Source organism: Dromiciops gliroides, chromosome 1 (assembly GCF_019393635.1).
Source record: "Dromiciops gliroides isolate mDroGli1 chromosome 1, mDroGli1.pri, whole genome shotgun sequence".
Classification (NCBI taxonomy): Eukaryota; Metazoa; Chordata; class Mammalia; order Microbiotheria; family Microbiotheriidae; genus Dromiciops; species Dromiciops gliroides.
Genome location: NC_057861.1, coordinates 490071977 through 490091120, shown reverse-complemented (window position 1 = coordinate 490091120; position 19144 = coordinate 490071977). Strand labels below are relative to the sequence as shown.

At 36.2% G+C, this 19144-nt stretch overlaps 1 protein-coding gene across 5 annotated transcripts in view; it reads left to right on the top strand.

Moving 5' to 3' along the window:
• Positions 1-19144, top strand: part of EPN2 (epsin 2) — a 100608-nt gene that overhangs the window by 18080 nt on the left and 63384 nt on the right. For 4 of the 5 annotated variants that reach the window (XM_043975235.1, XM_043975238.1, XM_043975237.1 and 1 more), the window contains exon 2: positions 16918-17674. In XM_043975235.1, coding sequence (XP_043831170.1) covers positions 17080-17674 — 595 coding nt within the window. In that variant the 5' untranslated portion in view covers positions 16918-17079. Of the gene's footprint in view, positions 1-7622; positions 7725-16917; positions 17675-19144 lie in introns of all 5 variants that reach the window. The other variant, XM_043975236.1, reaches the window with a different exon arrangement.

Genomic DNA, 19144 nt, shown 5'->3' with positions numbered 1-19144 from the left:
CTTAGTGCTAGGGATACAAATAAAGAATTTTTAAAAGTCTCTAGTCTCTCCCTTCAAGGAGCTAACAGTCTGATGGTGGAGAAAACATTGAAGCAATTATGTACATAAAAGACATAAGTGGGATGGATGAAAGGTAATCTCAGAGGAAGGGACTGCTAACATTTTGGGGAGGGAGGTGCACAGGAAAGGCATCTTGTAGAAGGTAAGACTTGCAGGAAGCCAGGAGATGGAGGGAGAACATTCCAAGTATGGGGGACAGTCAGTGAAAATGCTTAGAGTCTGGAGATGAATTGTCTTGTGTGAGGAAAAGCCAAGGGACCAGTGTCACTGGTTCATAGAGTAGGTAGAGGACAGTAAGGTATAAAGGAAGATTGGAAAGGCAGCAAGGGGCTAGGTTATTTATGAAGGACTTTCTTTGAAAGCCAAGTAGAATATTTTACATGTGATGCTGGAGGAACTAGGGAGCTACTTTACTGAGGTGGGGTGTGTGTGTGTGTGTGTGTGTGTGTGTGTGTGAGAGAGAGAGAGAGAGAGAGAGAGAGAGAGAGAGACATGGTCAGACCTGCACTTTTTTAGTGAGATCACTTTAAAAACTGAGTGGACTGGAGTTAGGAGAGATTTGAAGCAGGGAGCTCAAACAGAAGGCTGTTGCAATAGTCCAGGCTCGAGATGATGCTGACCTATAGTAAGGCGATAACCGTGTTAGAGGAGAAAAGGGGATGTAAACAAGAAATGTTACAAAAATGAAATCAATAGTACTTGGCAACAGACCCAATTGGATATAGGGGTGAGAAAGAGTGAGGAGTCGAGAATGACACCTACCAACCTAGGTTACTGGGAGGATGATAGTATCCTCAGCAGGAATAGGAAAGTCAGGAAGAGGAGAGGGTTTTGGGGGAAAGTTAATAAGTTTAGTTTTGAACATGTTGAGTTTAAGATGTAGTAAGGGCAACCAGTTTGAGATGTTCAGGAGGTAGTTGGAGATATGAGACTAGATGGAGATCAACAGAGAGATTGGAGCTGGATAAATATATCTGAGAATCATCTTCATGGCAATGATAATAGAATCCACAGGATCTGACAAAATTACCAGGCAAAATAGAGAAGGCTTAGGACAACATCCTATGGGACTCCCACAGTTAGCAGGCAATACCTGGATAAAGAGCCAGCAGAGGAGACAGAGAAAGAACAATTAGACAGTAGGAGGTGAATCAGGAGAGAAAAGAATGTCAAGGGAAAGAGAGTGATCAACAATGTCAGAAACTGCAAAGAAGTAAAAAAGGATGAGGCTTGAGAAAAAGCCCTTAGATTTGGCAATTAAGAAATCATTGGTAACTCTGGAAAGAATCATTTCAGCTGAATAATGAGGTTAGAATCCAGACTGCTAAGAGTTAAGAAAAGAGTGAGCAGAATGGGAGGGCAGTGATTGTAGGAAGTTTTGTAAAGGAGTTTAACAACAAAAGGGAAGAGAGAGAGGATGATAACCATTGGAATTGGATGGATCAAGTGTGGGTTTTTTAAGGATGGGGAAGAAATGGGCTTGTTTGTAGGTATCAGGAAAGCTCATAGTAGACAGGGAGAGATTTGAAATTAAGGTGAGTGGGGAAGATATAGCCAGTAATCTGCTAGGGAAGACAGGATGGCATTAAATCACTTGTGCCTGTAGAGTGCCTTGCCAACAAAAAGGATAACCTTTGTGTGAAGAGATAGTGATAATGATATGATATGAGGAAGAGGAGAAAAGAAGGAGACTTTGGATCTAATTAAAAGAGATAAGGAAGGAAACTACATCTTGCTAAAAGGTACTATAGATAATGAAGTAATATCAATACTAAACATATATGTGCCAGGTGGTATAACATCCAAATTCTTAGAGAAGTTAAATGAGTTACAAGAGGAAATAGCAAAACTATACTAGTGGGGGATCTGAATCTTCCTCTCTCAGAATTAGATAAATCTAGCCACAAAATAAATAAGAAAAAAGTTAAAGATGTGAATAGAATGTTAGAAAAGTTGGGTATGATAGGTGTCTGGAGAAAACTGAATGGCAATAGAAAGTAATATACCTTTTTCTCAGCAGTACATGGCACATATTCAAAAATTGACCATGTATTAGGGCACAAAAACCTCATAGTCAAATGTAGAAAGGCAGAAATAGTAAATGTATCCTTCTGAGATCATGATGCAATAAACATGTGGAATAAAGAGCCATGGAAATGTAGACTGAAAATTAATTGGAAACTAAATAATTTCATTCTAAAGAATGAGTGGGTCAAACAACAAATCATAGAAACAATAACTTCATCCAAGACAGGGACAATAATGAGACAATATACCAAAATCTATGGGATGCAGCCAAAGCAGTGCTTAGGGGAAATTTTATATCTCTAAATGCTTATATCAGTAACAAAGAGAAAGAGGAGATAATGAATTGGGTATGCAACTTAAAAAGCTAGAAAAAGAACAACTTTAATATCCCCAATTAAATACTAAATTAGAATTTCTGAAAATTAAAGGAGAAATTAATAAAATTGAAATCAAGAAAATTATAGAATTAATCAATAGAGCTGGTTTTATGAGAAAACCAATAAAATAGATAAACATTGGTTAATTTGATTTAAAAAAAAAGAAAGAAGAAAACCAAATTACAGTATCAAAAATGAAAGGGGTGATTTCACCACCAATGAAGTGGAAATTAAAGCAATAATTAGGAACTATTTTGCCCAACTGTATGTCAATAAATTTGACAATCTAAATGAAATGGATAAATATTTACAAAAATACAAACTGCCCAGGTTAACTGAAGAGGAAATAAAATCCTTAAATAAGCCCATATCAGAAAAAGAAATTGAACATGCCATTAATGAACTTCCTAAGAAAAAATCTCCAGGGCCACATGGGTTTACAAGTGAATTCTACCAAATATTTAAAGAACAATTAATTCCAATATTATTCAAATTTTTTTGAAAAATATGTGAAGAAGGAGTTCTACCAAATTCGTTTTATGACACAAATATAGTGGTGATACCAAAACCAGGCAAAGCAAAAACAGAGAAAGAAAATTATAGACCAATTTCCCTAATGAATATTGATGCTAAAATCTTAAATAAGATATTAGCAAGGAGATTACAGCAAGTGATCACCAGGATAATACACTATGACCAGGTGGCATTTATACCAGGAATGCAGGGCTGGTTCAACATTAGGAAAACTATTAACATAATCAACCACATCAATAAGAAAACTAATCAAAATCATATGATTGTCTCAATAGATGCAGAGAAAGCTTTTGACAAAATACAGCACCCATTCCTAATAACACTAGAGAGTTTAGGAATAGGTGGTGCTTTCCTTAAAATAATAAGCAGTATCTACCTAAAACCATCAGCAAGCATAATATGTAATGGAGATAAGTTAGAGGCATTCCCAGTAAGATCAGAGGTGAAACAGGGATGTCCATTATCACCTCTATTATTTAATATTGTACTAGAAATGTTAGCTTTAGCAATCAGAGAAGAAAAAGGAATTAAAGGAATTAGAATAGGCACGGAGGTAACAAAACTATCACTCTTTGCAGATGATATGATGGTATACTTAGAGAATCCTAGAGAATCAGCTCAAAAATTACTTGAAACAATTAACAACTTTAGCAAAGTAGCAGGATATAAAATAAATCCACATAAATCATCAGCATTTTTATACATGACCAACAAAGTCCAGCAGCAAGAGATAGAAAGAGAAATTCCATTTAAAGCAATGGTAGACAATATAAAATATTTGGGAGTCTACTTGCCAAGACAAACTCAGGAACTCTATGAACACAATTACAAAACACTTTTCACACAAATCAAATCAGATCTAAATAATTGGAAAAATATCAATTGCTCATGGATAGGCCAAGCTAATATAATAAAAATGACAATTTTGTGTAAATTAATTTACTTATTCAGTGCCATAACAATCAGACTACCTAAAAATTAATTTTATAGAGCTAGAAAAAATAATAAAATTCATCTGGAAAAACAAAAGGTCAAGAATATCAAGGGAAATAATGAAAAAAAATGCACAGGAAGGTGGGCTAGCTGTACCAAATCTGAAGCTTTACTATAAGGCAGCAGTCATCAAGACGATATAGTACTGGCTAAGAAATAGAGTGGAGGATCAATGGAATAGGTTAGGCACAGGAGACACAGTAGTAAATGACTTTTATAATATACTGTTTGATAAACTCAAAGACTCCAGCTTCTGGGATAGGAATTCAGTATTTGACAAAAACTGCTGGGAAAACTGGAAGAGATATGGAAGAAACTAGACATAGACCAACATCTTACACCTTATACTAAAATAAGGTCAAAATGGGTACATGGTTTAGACATAAAAGGTGATACCATAGGTAAACTGTAAACTAGGAGAGGAAGGAATAGTTTACCTCTCAGATCTTTGGAAAGGAGAACAGTTTATGACCAAACAATAGATAGAGAATATTACAAAATCCTAAATGGATGATTTTGATTACATTAAGTTAAAAAGGTTTTGTACAAACCGAAGCAATGCATACAAAATTAGAAGGGAGACAGAAAGCTGGGAAACAATTTTTATAGCCAGTACTTCTGATAGAGGCCTCATTTCTAAAATATATCGAGAACTAAATCAAATTTATAAGAATCTAAGTCATTCCCCAATTGAGAAATGGTTCAAAGGATATGAATGGGCAGTTTTCAGATGAAGAAATCAAAGCTATCTATTGCCATATGAAAAAATGCTCTAAATCACTATTGATTAGAGAGATGCAAATTAAAACAATTCTGGGGGGCAGCTAGGTGGCACAGTGGATAGAGCACCGGCCCTGGAGTCAGGAGTACCTGAGTTCAAATCTGGCCTCAGACACTTAACACTAACTAGTTGTGTGACCCTGGGCAAGTCACTTAACCCCAATTGCCTCACTAAAAAAAAAAAAGAAAAGAAAAGAAAACAACTTTGAGGTACCACCTGACACCTATGAGATTGGCTAATATGACAAAAAAGGAAAATAATAAATGTTGGAAAAGCTGTGGAAAAATTGGAACACTAATGCATTGTTGGTGGAGCTGTGAACTGATCCAACCATTCTGGAGAACAGTTTGGAACTATACCCAAAGGACTATAAAGCTGTGCATACTCTTTGACCCAGCAATACCACTATTAGGACTTTTTCCCAATGAGATCATAAAAAAGGGAAAAGGACCCACATGTAAAAAAATATTTATAGCTCCTCTTTTTGTGGTGGCAAGAAATTGGAAATTGAGGGGTTGCTCATCAATTGGGGAATGGCTGAACGAATTGTGGTATATGAAAGTAATGAAATACTGTTGTGCTGTAAGAAAATATGAGCAATCTGATTTCAGAGAAACCTGGAAGGACTTGCATGAACTGATGATGAGTGAGATGAGCAGAACCAAGAGAACATTGTACACAGTACCAACAACATTGTGTGTTGATCAACTGTGATAGACTTGATTCTTCTCAGCAATACAGTGGTCCAGGATAGTTCCAAAGGACTCATGATGGAAAATGCTCTCCAAATCCAGAAAAAAAAGAAACTGTTGAATCTGGATGCAGATGGAACCATACGATTTCTGTTGTTTTTGTTGTTGTTTTTCTTTTTTGAGGTTTTTCCTTTTTGCTTTGATTCTTCTCTCATTACATGACTAATGCAGAAATATGTTTAATGTGATTGTACATATATAACCTATATCAGATAACTTGCTGTCTTGGGGAGCGGGGAGGGATGGAGAAAAATTTGAAACCAGAAATCTTATAAAAACAAATGTTGAAAATTATCTCTAAATGTAACTGGAATATAATAAAATATTTATATGGGGGGAAAAAGGAGGAGCCTTTGACTAACAGCCTCAATTTTTTTTTTTCTGTGAAATATGTTGGGTTTTTTTTTTGTTTTTGTTTTTGCAGGGCAATGAGGGTTAAATGACTTGCCCAGGGTCAAACAGCTAGTAAGTGTCAAGTGTCTGAGGCCTGATTTGAATTCAGGTACTCCTGAATCCAGAGCCAGTGCTTTATCCACTAAACCACCTAGCTGCCCTCTTTTCTGTGAAATATGAAGCAAGGTTTGTTGAGGGAATTAAGCAGGGAAGAGCCATAGGAGGTTTGAGGAAGGATGTAAAGTTTTGGAAAAGCCACTGTGGTGAGCGGGATAGTGAATTGATTAGGAAGGTATAAAAGGATTGCTTTGCTGCAGTGTCATCCCAGTTGAGATTGACATAAATTTGGGATTTTCTTCAGCTCCATTCAGTAGCATATGATTAGGATTAACACCATGTTGAAGATGATTGATTAGGTTGATTCAAGACTAGTTCATAAAATTGGGCTATACTCTTGGACTTTGGCTTTAAAGGTGAGAGCAGAAATACAAAGACTGAAGAGAAGAGCTGAGGTTTGGACAAGTATGCATTTTTGAGGGTCTGTTCAGGGAATGAGATGGATCCAGATATGGTAGTTGGTGAAGGTAGCTGTAGAGTGACACCAAGTTCCTAGGACAAGCTGATAAGGCAGTTGAGATCACAAAAGTTTGTCAGAGTAAAAGGAATTCTTGGACCAAATTCCTAGATAAAATGGAAACTTGATTAGAGAAATACCATGGTACAGAGCCATTATTGTGGGAAAACAAACTGAACTATTGCCTTTGATTAATGTTGTAAATAATGTAAACTATACGGGTCTTGGGGACTCTAACTGTTTTCTAGTTCTGTGCTTCTTTTGGGAAGATTTATCATAGATCCTTTAGGAGGCAGATTTACTGGAAAGGAGTGAAAAGATACTTTGACTACTTTGGGATGTTGGGGTATGTCCTTTAAATTTTGTTGTTGCTGAGTTACACAAAATTTTTCAATATTCAATATTTTGTTAGCCTGCCCTGGATATGAGAAGGCCTTTTTTTTTTTTTTTTGATTATGGAGATCTATAATACAGGAAACAAATTTTGATACTCCTAGTGGAAACCTTCAGTGAGAACATGAGCCAAAAAATTCTTCATGAGAAAGCCCCCTCAAATTTGGATATAGTTCATGTTAACTTAGACCTGAGGCTTGGAGCCATGGGTTACACAAACCTCAGGGGCTGTGTAACAGTGCAAACCCAAACAAAAGTAATACTTTAGCCCTCGTTTTTGAGGTTAATCCAGAAAGACACAATTACAAAATTGAAAGCTGTGTTCATACTTCTGTTGAGTATTTTTTGATCTGTTGATTTAGAATACTACATACTCTCTCAGGCACTATATTCAACATTATCCTGTTGTCAAAGATTAGTTTTAACCTATCCATATTACATTCTATCCTAAATTGTTTTAATATCTGTTTGCATGTACTCAGCCTGCAGTAACTGACCATAGTGAATTCCTGCTAAGAAGTTTTCCTGAGTTTTTTCAAATGTGTCCTTATTTCTAGATACCACTTGGTTTCCATTTGACAGTTTCATTTTGGAATCTTCTGATGATATTGGGGGACAGTAAATCATAGCAGTTTATAGTATTACAGGTTAATACAAACTAAATAAAAATTTTTAAATGCTTATTGACTTTACTATGCTAACACATTAATCTCTTTTGTCTGCCTTATTTTCATAAGGGACCAACATAGAGACTGTACAATCTTCTCAGGGGACCCAAACTCCTCAGCATTAATGTGAAGTTCTGATTCTTCTCCCCGTGCCTCTTCAGCCATCAGATTGTAGGTGGAGAGCAAGATTTCTCTAATCTCTTTGTATTCTTAGCATTTAGAATAATTTTCACATAGTGTTTAATAGATATTTAATAAATTGGGCAATACTAAACAATATCTTCTAAATTGACGTGCTTACTTGATTTAATTATGTTTTGATATTTTAATTCTATCTAGGTTTTTAGTTCAAATTATTTAAAATTTTATTGACATTTATTTTTACATAGCCTTCATTTCTGAAGGGATCCCTCCCTGCTCCCCCACCTCCTGAGCTATCCTTTGTAACAAAGAATGAAAAAGGAGGCAGGAAAAGTAATTCAATAAAATGAAACAATCACCACGTATATTCAGTATTCCATACTTCTGGTCCTCCACCACTCTGAAGAACTAGGAAAAGAATGTGCACAAATGACTAGAACAGTGTTAACATAAAAAAAAAAATAAAACTGAAGACTATAATTGTAACGTAAATACAAAGAATGAAATTATGAAGCCAAACACCATGTAATTATAATGACCAAGGTTGGCCCTGAAGAGAAAATGTACCTTCCTCTTTTCCTTGCATCTGTTACAGTTCTGGTCATACTTGATACTTGGATTTATTTTTGATATTTTGTTTTTTGAAGAGGAAAAAAAAACAACCACCTGTGTAACAGTGCCCACATCCAAAAATGCTTATCTTCCCACTTTGTGTCCATCACCTCTCTTTCAGAAGTTGCTTGCTTCATCTAGAGATATGGTTGGCCCTTCTTTTGATTAGATAGATATCTTAAGGCTTTCAAAGTTGTTTTCCTTACAGTGTTACTGTCCTTGTTTTATAAATGGTTTTTATACCAATTATTTTGCATCATTTAATGCTACCCAAGATTCTCTGAAATACTTTATCATTTCTTACAGTACAATAATTTTCCATTACATTTATATCACAGTTCATTTAAAAATAATTTATATAACCATAATTCCTTTGTGGATACTTAAAGTATTTTTTATTTGATGTGGAAGTCTTCTTGTTTGATATTCTTGGGTTTTTTTGTGGATTCTTTCTATCTTTACTTTTCCCTCTGGTTCTAAAATAACTCCGGGCAGTTTTTATTTATGATTTCTTGAAATATAGTTTCCTGGATTTTTATTATTGGTTTTCAAGGGAATCCAGCTTTCCTTGAATTATCTTTCTTCGACCTGTTTTCCAGGTCAATTGATTTTTTTTAAAATAGGAGATATATTAATTTTCTTGTGTTTTTTAAAAATAGTTTTATTTTGTTCAGATATTTCTTGCTGACAAGTCATTGATTTCTATTTGGTTTATTATTTTCAGGGAGGCCATTTCCTGGGTAGTATTTACCTCTTTTTAACCTGCTCTTTTCAGTTTTCTACCAGAACTTTTATTTCATTTTTTTCTCTTCATTTCTTCTAGCTATTCGTAGGCCTTCTGTAAAGCCCATTTTGATAATGGTACATGATTTATTCATCTCTATAACTTTAGTGCCTGAATTAGGTCTTTGTGCCAGAGCTTTCCTGCACTTTTACATGGTCTTTTCTGGGATTTCTCCGAGTTCTTGCACTGATTTCCACCTCACAGGTTTAAGATCCCTTGTGTCTTTGAAGTTTAGAGTACTGGATCTTCTGGGCTTTCTCTACTTCCCACAACAGCATTATGGGCTTTAGAGCCCCCAGGCCTTTAGCTATATAGGTCTGAAGGATGTGGAGGTTTCAAGTGGGCTGCCCACTTCCCCATGGCTTCTAAAGTACCTACTTGGGGACTTTCTCAGGACAGCCTCTTCTGCTCTTGATGCTTGTAGACAAGGAGCCTTGCTGACCATCCATGTCCCACTGGGAAGCTGGTAGGTTTTCCTTTCTTATTGCCCTTTGGTTTTTGACTGACACCTAAGTCAGGTTCTCTGGGCAACAGGATGGTAGAGACCAGAAGTAAAAAGGCAGATATTTATAAAGAAAAGAATCTGGGCAAAGTACCCTGTAGCCCAGCTGTGCAAACTTAATAGAAACTTTGCCCTTTAGTTTCTGACAGACTTTTTGCGCTGTTCTGGAGCAGAAGTTACTTATTTTAGTTTTCCACTGGATTTCTTCATTATTATTTGCTCAGGGTTTTTGCTGGAATATGTATGTGGGAGATTTGTTATCTGCCTCCTGTTCAAGCAGCTATATTGTCCAGATGAATCCATTAAGTTTAGGGACCTTTTAGGAATAGATACAATTAAGCATCATATTTTGTTGGAAAATACAGTTTGTAGGTGCTCATTTTAAAGTTAGTAGTATCTCCTTTTTAAGCTAGAAGATGATTAAATTATCGAGTTAACATTTGCAAAGAACAAAAATTATAACCCAGTAGATTTAATTAATCATTTGGAGACAAAACAGTAGCTTTTATAGGATCCTACGTATTCAAGACACTCAATAAATGCTGGGAGGTGCTAATGATAAATAAGATGGCAATTTATAGGTGCCTCTTTAATTTTTTGAAGTGAAAGGCAGCACTGATTAGCAGGAGCTAGTGGTGCTTATTTTTCTTCCCTCTGGAAAAATTGATGTATTATTTTAGGTGAACATATTGACATTCTTTTAAATATCCTAGGATGTCATCTATGAAGAATGTTTGGTAGAGGAGGTAGGGTTCCATATTCATAGAATCATAAAATTTTAGAAGTTGAAGGGATCTGAGAGACCATTTGAACTAACATCTTTCATTTTACATATAATTAATCACTAAGCATTTATTCTGCCATGGACTAGGCTAGGCATTAGAGATAAAAGATGAAAATGAAATAGATCCTTCCCTCTAGGAATTTACATTCCACTGGGGGAGACAAACATGTACAGGTATCGATTTATATTAAATAACCACAAGGCACATTTTGTTTTTTAAGTAAGGCAATTGGGGTTAAGTGACTTGCCCAAGGTCACACAGCTAGTAAGTGTTAAGTGTCTGAGGCCGGATTTGAACTCAGGTACTCCTGACTCCAGGGCCAATGCTCTATTTACTACACCACCTAGCTGCCCTACACAAGGCACATTTTTAAGGGGAAATGTACTAGTAGCTAAGGTTTTTAGGAAAAGCCTGTATTCAATTATGAGCTTTTCAATAGATTATGAGCTCATTGAGTGCAGAGACTGGTTTTACCTTTCTTGTATTTCCAGTGCTTAGGACAGCGCCTAGTACATAGATGGTGCTTAATAAATCCTTGTTGACTTGATGTGTAGAAGGTGATACTTGAGCTAAGTCTTGAAGTCAATTAGAGATTGATTCTAAGAGTCAGAGGTAAGGGGGAGGTACATGTCAGGCATGGGGACTGCCAGTGCAAAGTCATAGAGAAAGGAAATGGAACATCCTTTTTGAAGAACAGTAAGAAGCCCAGTATAGCTTAACTTTCAGAGTGCATTGAGGGAAATTATGTACAAGAAATATGGAAAGATAAGTTGAGGCCAGGCTATAAAGAACTTTGAATGCAGGCAGAGTATATTTGATCTTAGAGGAGGTAATAGGGAACCACTAGAGTTTATTGAGTAGGAGAGTGGAGTAACACTGTCAGAACTGCACTGTTGGAAAATCCCTTTGGTTGAAGTAGAAGCTGGGTTGGGGGAGGAGGGGTAGAACCTAAAGCATCAAGCTTAATTAGGCAAGAGTCAAGTGAAAGTTGATGAGGGTCTGAGTCAAGAGAAATGGAGGTATATGAGAGGTTGTGGAGGCAGAGATGGAAAGATTTGGCAACCTATTTAGATAAGAGGGAGAGAGAGAAAAATGTATTAAATCCTACATGTCAGAGGTCATAGGGAGGTCAGGAAGGATGGCGACTGAGCAGAGGCCACCTGCTCAGAGAAGGAAAATGATTTATCCATAGCCAAATGGCTGTCTAGTGACAGTGCTTGAGGATGGTACTTTGGTTTTCTGACTCCCAAGCCAATGCCATTTCCATAATACCAGACTCTCCAATGATAAATGTTGCCCACTGCATAAGTCGGCCCTGGGAAATCCCTTCAGAGGGGATTCTTAGTTTTTCTTTCTTTTTTTCATCCCTCCTCTAGTAGTACCAACCATATTACTCAAAGTTTAAAAGATTGTTATATTTTTCCAGAAGCTGCTTTTCCTTGTGACTCACCTGCTTCACTCAGTAGTGCTAGTAGTGTTATTAATTCAATCTCCCATGTTTAAAACCTTGCTTTCAATCTTTGCTCACATTGCTTTATACCTGGAATGTCCTCCCTTCTTCCCTTCCTCAATTCAACTCTTGGTTTCCTACTTATTCCTTAAAACCCAACTAAGGTACCTCCTCCTTCATGAGCCTTCTACAGTTCATCCAGTCAGTAACGACTTTTATCCCAGCCCCTTATGTATCACACTGTTAACTTGCTAATGAGTCAGCATAAGATCATAGGATCTAGAGCCAGAAGTAAATTAAAGTATAATTTAGTCCAGTGCCCTCATTTTACAGATTTAAAAAGGTGAGGAGAGAATGAAGTGACTTGCCTAAGGTCACATAGGTCATAAGTAGCAGATCTTAGATACAAACCCAAGCCCTCTGACTGCAAATTGACTATTCTTATTTTTTATTGCTTATGTATCCTATAGTTATTTGTATGTAGCTTAGCCTCCTATTAGAACATAAACTTTATGAGGCCAGAGATCATCTTATCTAAAACTCTGCTTTGTACGGAGCATAGTCTTAGTAGATGTCTGGATTGAAATAACGATGCCTATTCCATTAGCACTTTGTGATGTCCATTGCTTTTTGCCTAAACGTAGAAATAGTGATCCAAGGAGGGTCAAACTTTAGATGATGAAAATAATTATGACAGAATCTTAGAACTGGAAGAGAACTTAAAAACCATCTAGTGTGACTAGGGTGTTATTTCTGAAGAGTTAACAATTTGATCCCCAATTTACTTTATCTTTAGCATTAGGCATTAGTGTATATTTTCAGTACTTAGTTCTAGCAATCTGAACATACATTGTTTCAAGTAATTTGAAATATGATTGCTTGGGGTGAGAGAATTCTGATTTTGTTATTTAGCTGTCAGGAAAATGGAGGCCTCTTGAAGTGTTAGTGCAAGGAAACATTCTGAGGACAAAGGTGCTTTAGAGTCATGAACTTAAGCTATTTCTAGTCCAGAAGGAAATACAACCACAAAAAGGGTTGGTCTACATGTATGTGTCTATGTGTCTGTGTGTCAGTCAGAAAAAAGTTAAGAATCTTTGATGTAGACCAGCCCCCTCATTATACAAGATAAAGGTCATTTGTGATATTTTTCTTCACTGTTATGTATTAAAGAGATATGTCAGTTTTGGGGAGTGAATAACAAATTAAGATCTTCTCTGCTGCATTTGATATTGTTGACTACTTCGTCCAAGATACAGTATCTATCTCTCCCTGCTGGATTTTCAGGATGCTGCTTTTTTCTTGGTTCTTCTACTTGTCTGACTGTTCCTGGCTAATCCATCATCCATAGCATGCCTCTTAATTATGTACCCATATTCTTTGTCTTGGGTCTTCTTTTCTTTCTTCTTTATATTATTCCTCTAAGTGATTTCATCAGGTCCCAATCAGGGCTGGTTTAAAATTATATTTGTCCTGGTATTACAAACCTGATTCAAATGGGCATTAAAGTGAATAGGAAAAGAGAATGAGAACATTGCTGACCTACCAAACTAGATCTCATAGAGTGGTTCCAATGAAGGAAGAACATCAGTAGAAAGATGCGTAATTCATAGGAGAAAAAAAAGTCCAAGAAAAGCACCTGTAGTTAAATGTTAGTAATAGCCTCAAAAGTCTATGCACAAATGTACAAAGTGTAGGTAAGACTAGGTGAAATATCAATCCAAATTTTGGGAAGCAAAATTGACTTCATAGTTATCACTGGGACTTGGTCAGATAAACCTCAAACCTGGGAAAAGGTTCTTGGAGGGTAGGGCAGGAAACTTTCTTCAAATATTGATTTTTTTAAAAGGAGGGTGGATTAGTATCTTACATTAAGAAGATAAATTCATATGAGGAAATCCAAGAACCATATGGAGGAATATTTAGAGTAATATCAGAGGGAGAAAGAGAAGTGATAGTTAATGTGAGTGTACTAGAGACAACAGGAAGAGAAAATAATGGAGTTCAGAAACAGATATAGCTAACATGGAGAAATGATTACAATAATAGTGATGAGAGGACACATCTGCTGGAACTCTTTTCATCTGCCAAAAGCAAAAAAAAAAAAATTGGTTTGCTTTAGTGATAATTTCATTCTTAAAAGGTTCTGGAAATGGCAAGGAAAACTGATATTTCTGGATCTTATTTTGATCAAGGAGGAGGAACTGGTTGCCCATGTAGAAGAAATGTTGGGAGCTATTGAATCTTAGAATTTGTGCTAGAGAAAGAAAAGAAAGCCAGGCACAATTTGATAAATATCTTAGATTCTGTGGAGATAAGATTTCAAATGATTCAGAGAAACAATAGGTTCATTCCAGTTACCTAAAATTGTTTTAGGAGAACTCATCCCAAGAGGGTTGAGGAACTCTCAAGGATAATGCTCTGAAGACACGAACAAGAACATGATTCCAGCAAGGAGAGAAAAGAGAAATTTGCACATGCTGTGAACTTACCAATCAATGTAGATTTTATTTGTTTTGTTTTGTTTTTTGGTGAGGCAATTGGGGTTAAGTGACTTGCCTAGGGTCACACAGCTAGTTAAGTGTTAAGTGTCTGAGGCCGGATTTGAACTCAGGTCCTCCTGAATCCAGGGCCGGTGCTCTATCCACTGTGCCACCTAGCTGCCCCATGGATTTTAAATATGTAATAGTACAGAAGTTGAATATGAGAGTGTGGCATATTCCTCTAAGATTAGTGGAAAAACACTAGAGCGCAGAAAGACCTGAGATTCATGATGAATCTTAGAACAACAACAGAAAATATATTAATTTGGGGGAAAACGAGTGATAAATAAAAGATCACTTCTTGGATTAGATGGAACAATAACATAACAACATGATGGAGAGAGAGCACAATTACTCAACTCTTATTTTGTTTTTGTTTTTTCTGACAAGAAGAATATTTAAACTGGAGAAGACAGAACAAAAAAGATAGTAAGGAATTGAAAGCCAGGCTAAGAAAGGAGATAAGAGCTTACCTTAACTGTAGTTGATGAGTTCAGGTCATCAGGCCTAGATGAACTACATCCCAGGGTATCATGTGTATGAGTGACTGACCTTTGAGAGATTATAGGGAACAGGAAAGATGAGAGAGGACTGAATATAGCCAAGTGTTCTAATTTTTGAGAGAGAGCCAGAGTGCAAGATCGAGACTAGTAGCTTGATTTTTGACTCGACCAAATTCTAGGACATTGTTAAATATAGAGTTTACATACATAAATGAAAACAGTGTTTACAAAAAGTCAGCAGAGCTTCACTTATGGAGATGTGGCAATAGATGTATAGGTATGGATTGATTGTACAATCTAAAATTTTAATGGACTACGATTGATAAGCTTCTGCCCAAGAAAATAAAAGCAATTAGAGTCAGAAGGAAAGCAGTTAATTGAGGGGAAATGTTGACAGCAAATGATATTTTTAAATGGTGTACATGTGTAGGAATCAATCCATTCACCAGTAGTTAAGTGGTCATAGAACAGAAGGTTCTCAAATGAGTGGCAAGCTATCAAATCATATGGAAAAACCTTCAAGTTACTATTATTCATAGAAATGTAAATTAAAACAAATCTGAGGTTTTTTATCTTGCATGCATATATATGTAGTGTGTATATATGCACATATATATATTTATATGTACATTAATCAAAGTTCATGATTTCTTGTACTGTTCCCTGGTCATCTTTGGATCTTGAAATGCTTGTGTTTGTTGAGGATTTTAGGTTCACAATAAAGACAAAGTTAAAGCTTATGGTCTAGTTAAGGGGGGTAAGATGAATAAATTTGAAACAATTAGTATGGCATAGACTGCTATAAAATTTTAGATATGGGGAGAGAAGAAATTGTGGAATTGAATCATCTTGGGTCTTCTGCAGACATTGATGGTCATTCTAGTGATCAGAGTTCTTAAGTCTTTAAAAGTTGGTTTTATAGTGTTGCTGTATTTGTATACATTGATTTCCTGGATCTGTTCACCTTAATCTACTCTGCTTATTTTACAAAAATCGCTCACAGAAGTGTCAGCAACCCTAGTTAATTCACATTCAAAATTTATATCTACTGTACATCACACCCAAGCTGGATCGTACTTAGGGATATTTTTATATTGAACCTTGTAAGAATTTATTTATAATACAAATGAGTAACATAGACTCAGGTTTTAGAACTGGCTCTAATAATTACCAATGCCCTTGGGTAAGTCATTTCACTTTCTCTGTAAGAGAGGTTTTTGTAAGATGAGGCTATTAGACTAGGGGGACTATAAGGCTTCTTCCGATTTGTGGGGGGGGGGGCAATTGGGGTTAAGTGACTTGCCCAGGGTCACACAGCTAGTAAGTGTCAAGGGTCTGAGGCCGGATTTGAACTCAGGTCCTCCTGAATCCAGAGCCAGTGCTCTATCCACTGTGCCACCTAACTGCCCCCTTCTTCCAATTTTAAAATTCTGTGATTCAATGAATATTATTTACTGAATACCAAGATTCAGCTGAATGATATCTTAAATTCTTAGTAACAGAATGAGATCACAATATTGATAGTTTATCTTCATTTCCACTAGGTACTTTAACTTTTTTCCTAGAATCACAGATCTAGAGCTAGAAAGAAAGGATTGCCAGAACCACTAGCCCAAACTCTTCATTTTAGAAAATAGACCCAGGGAGATTACAGAAGTAGTAAACTGATATGAAAGGTCAGATTTGAACCTAAATCCTCTGACTCCAGAGCTAGTACTCTCTTCACTGTATTATGCTGCTAATATTGTACATGTTAACTTTAGTACACTTAAGTGACTGAATGAAGTTAAGAAGAATATGTATAAGCACCCAGCATTTGTTTAAAATGTTAAAAAGGGGGGCGGCTAGGTGGCACAGTGGATAAAGCACCGGCCCTGGATTCAGGAGTACCTGAGTTCAAATCCGGCCTCAGACACTTGACACTAGCTGTGTGACCCTGGGCAAGTCACTTTACCCCTATTACCCCGCAAAAAAAAAAAAGTTAAAAAGATTTTTAACTGCCATAGAAATGTTAAAACTGATCTAATAATTTTGATTCTTTCTCTAGGTCATGGCTTCCAGTTTTTTGCCTCTGAGATCCAGAAGAAAATGATTTTATAAAATCTTTGCTTCGGATTATTCACTGAAATAGAACTTTCATAGGACATAAACTTGCTGACTACCAAATTACTTCTTTTTGAAGGGCTTTAAAATATAACAGAAAATAAAAATGACGACTTCGTCTATAAGACGACAGATGAAAAACATTGTGAACAATTATTCAGAGGCTGAAATTAAAGTTCGAGAAGCAACCTCCAATGACCCATGGGGTCCTTCTAGCTCTTTAATGACTGAAATAGCAGATCTGACTTATAATGTGGTTGCATTTTCTGAAATCATGAGTATGATTTGGAAACGACTAAATGACCATGGGAAAAACTGGAGACATGTGTATAAGGCCCTGACCCTCTTGGATTACCTGATTAAAACTGGCTCAGAACGAGTAGCACAGCAATGTAAAGAAAATATATTTGCTATCCAGACACTAAAAGATTTCCAGTACATTGATCGAGATGGTAAAGACCAAGGTATTAATGTAAGGGAGAAGTCTAAGCAGCTGGTATCCCTTCTGAAGGATGATGAGCGACTCAAAATTGAGAGGGCCCAAGCCCTGAAGACCAAAGAGCGAATGGCTCAGGTGGCCACTGGGGTTGGTAGTAACCAGATTACCTTTGGTAGAGGTTCCAGTCAGCCCAACCTGTCAACTAGCTACTCTGAACAAGAGTATGGCAAATCTGGAGGTTCCCCAGCATCTTATCATGGCTGTAAGTACCACAGTTTTGTCTTCATGTAAAGAATGTGACTTTAGTCTTCAAAGCTATAAATAACTATTGATAATATTTGAAATATTAATTTTATGTATGTTAAATAGAAGATATCACAAATCATCCAAAGCCGCATATAATCTGAAAGTAATTTTATATTTGATTTAGGATTTGTTTTGTAAAGATGTGTAAACTCTGACTTCATAACACTGAACAGTCATGAAAGTACAGTGAAGAATTGATTCTGGAGGAGTTAGAAGAGTGTCTAGCTTTTTTATTCATTCCCAGACCTTTTTCAGGAACTTTTTGCTCTCCACGGTTTTCCTGGGAGTACATAATAAGATTATCTCTAAAAGTGTTGTTGCATAATATCAACCTGAATATAGCTATTCCTCTTTTTGCTAAACATGTGATATGACTAGATCTAATTCCTATCTTTTCAAAGGAAGCAATGTATATATTTTTTGTTTAAAAGCTTTTTTCTGGAGTTTAATTATGAGCAGAACTTCCTTTCTAGTTTATTTTAGGACCAAGAGTAAACAAAGGTAGTGAGAATGTCAACAAAAGTTGAAAGCCTGGCATCCCAGTTCCCACAAAATGGATTTGCCACAAGGAAATGAACAATCTCTCTCAGACAAATTGAGAATTTACTTTCTTTCGTAATTATGGAGAAAATTGCTACATTTTAAAGATTGCATTTCTTTAATCTTGAATGTAGTTAGAGTTTTTCTAATCATTGAAGATGTAATAGGTCTGCTTAATGCCCGAGTATTTTGTTTCATTGTCACAGCAGAGTAGATGTTTTCTGTCCAATTTTTTCAACATAAATGACTAAACATTTTGTTTTAGGAAATAGATTTTTTTATGTATTGAAAATATTGTAGCAGTTTTAATTCATTTGTGGGTTTAAAATGTGAACAAACAAAATGTTTTCTAATTTTGCATATATGGACTAGTTTGGCTTTGTACCTCCTCTCCCTGCTTAAGCAGGGTTCCTTTGTAAATAGAATATAGGAAGAATGAAAGTAGAATTAGTGTATAATAGAATTAAGTTACCTTGACTTAACTCTAATAAAGTAATACTGATTTGCACAGATGTAATTAGACAATATGTGAATGATCAAATCTGTATAGTATTATGTCAGTACATTTTTACAAGTAGAATCCCCATCTTCTAAATAGCATGGTTGGCTAGCTCAACAAATGTCATTTTTGTTTTTGTTTTTGTTTTTTTTGTTTTTTGAGGGGCAATTGGGGTTAGGTGACTTGCCCAGGGTCACACAGCTAGTAAGTGTTAAGTGTCTGAGGCTGGATTTGAACTCAGGTCCTCCTGAATCCAGGGCCGGTGCTCTATCCACTGCACCATCTAGCTGCCCCAACAAATGTCATTTTAATCCAGTTCATTTGCCCAGAAAAAAGGGGAGGGTTTGGGTGTAGAAACAGATTTTTTTTTTTTTGGTGGGGCAATGG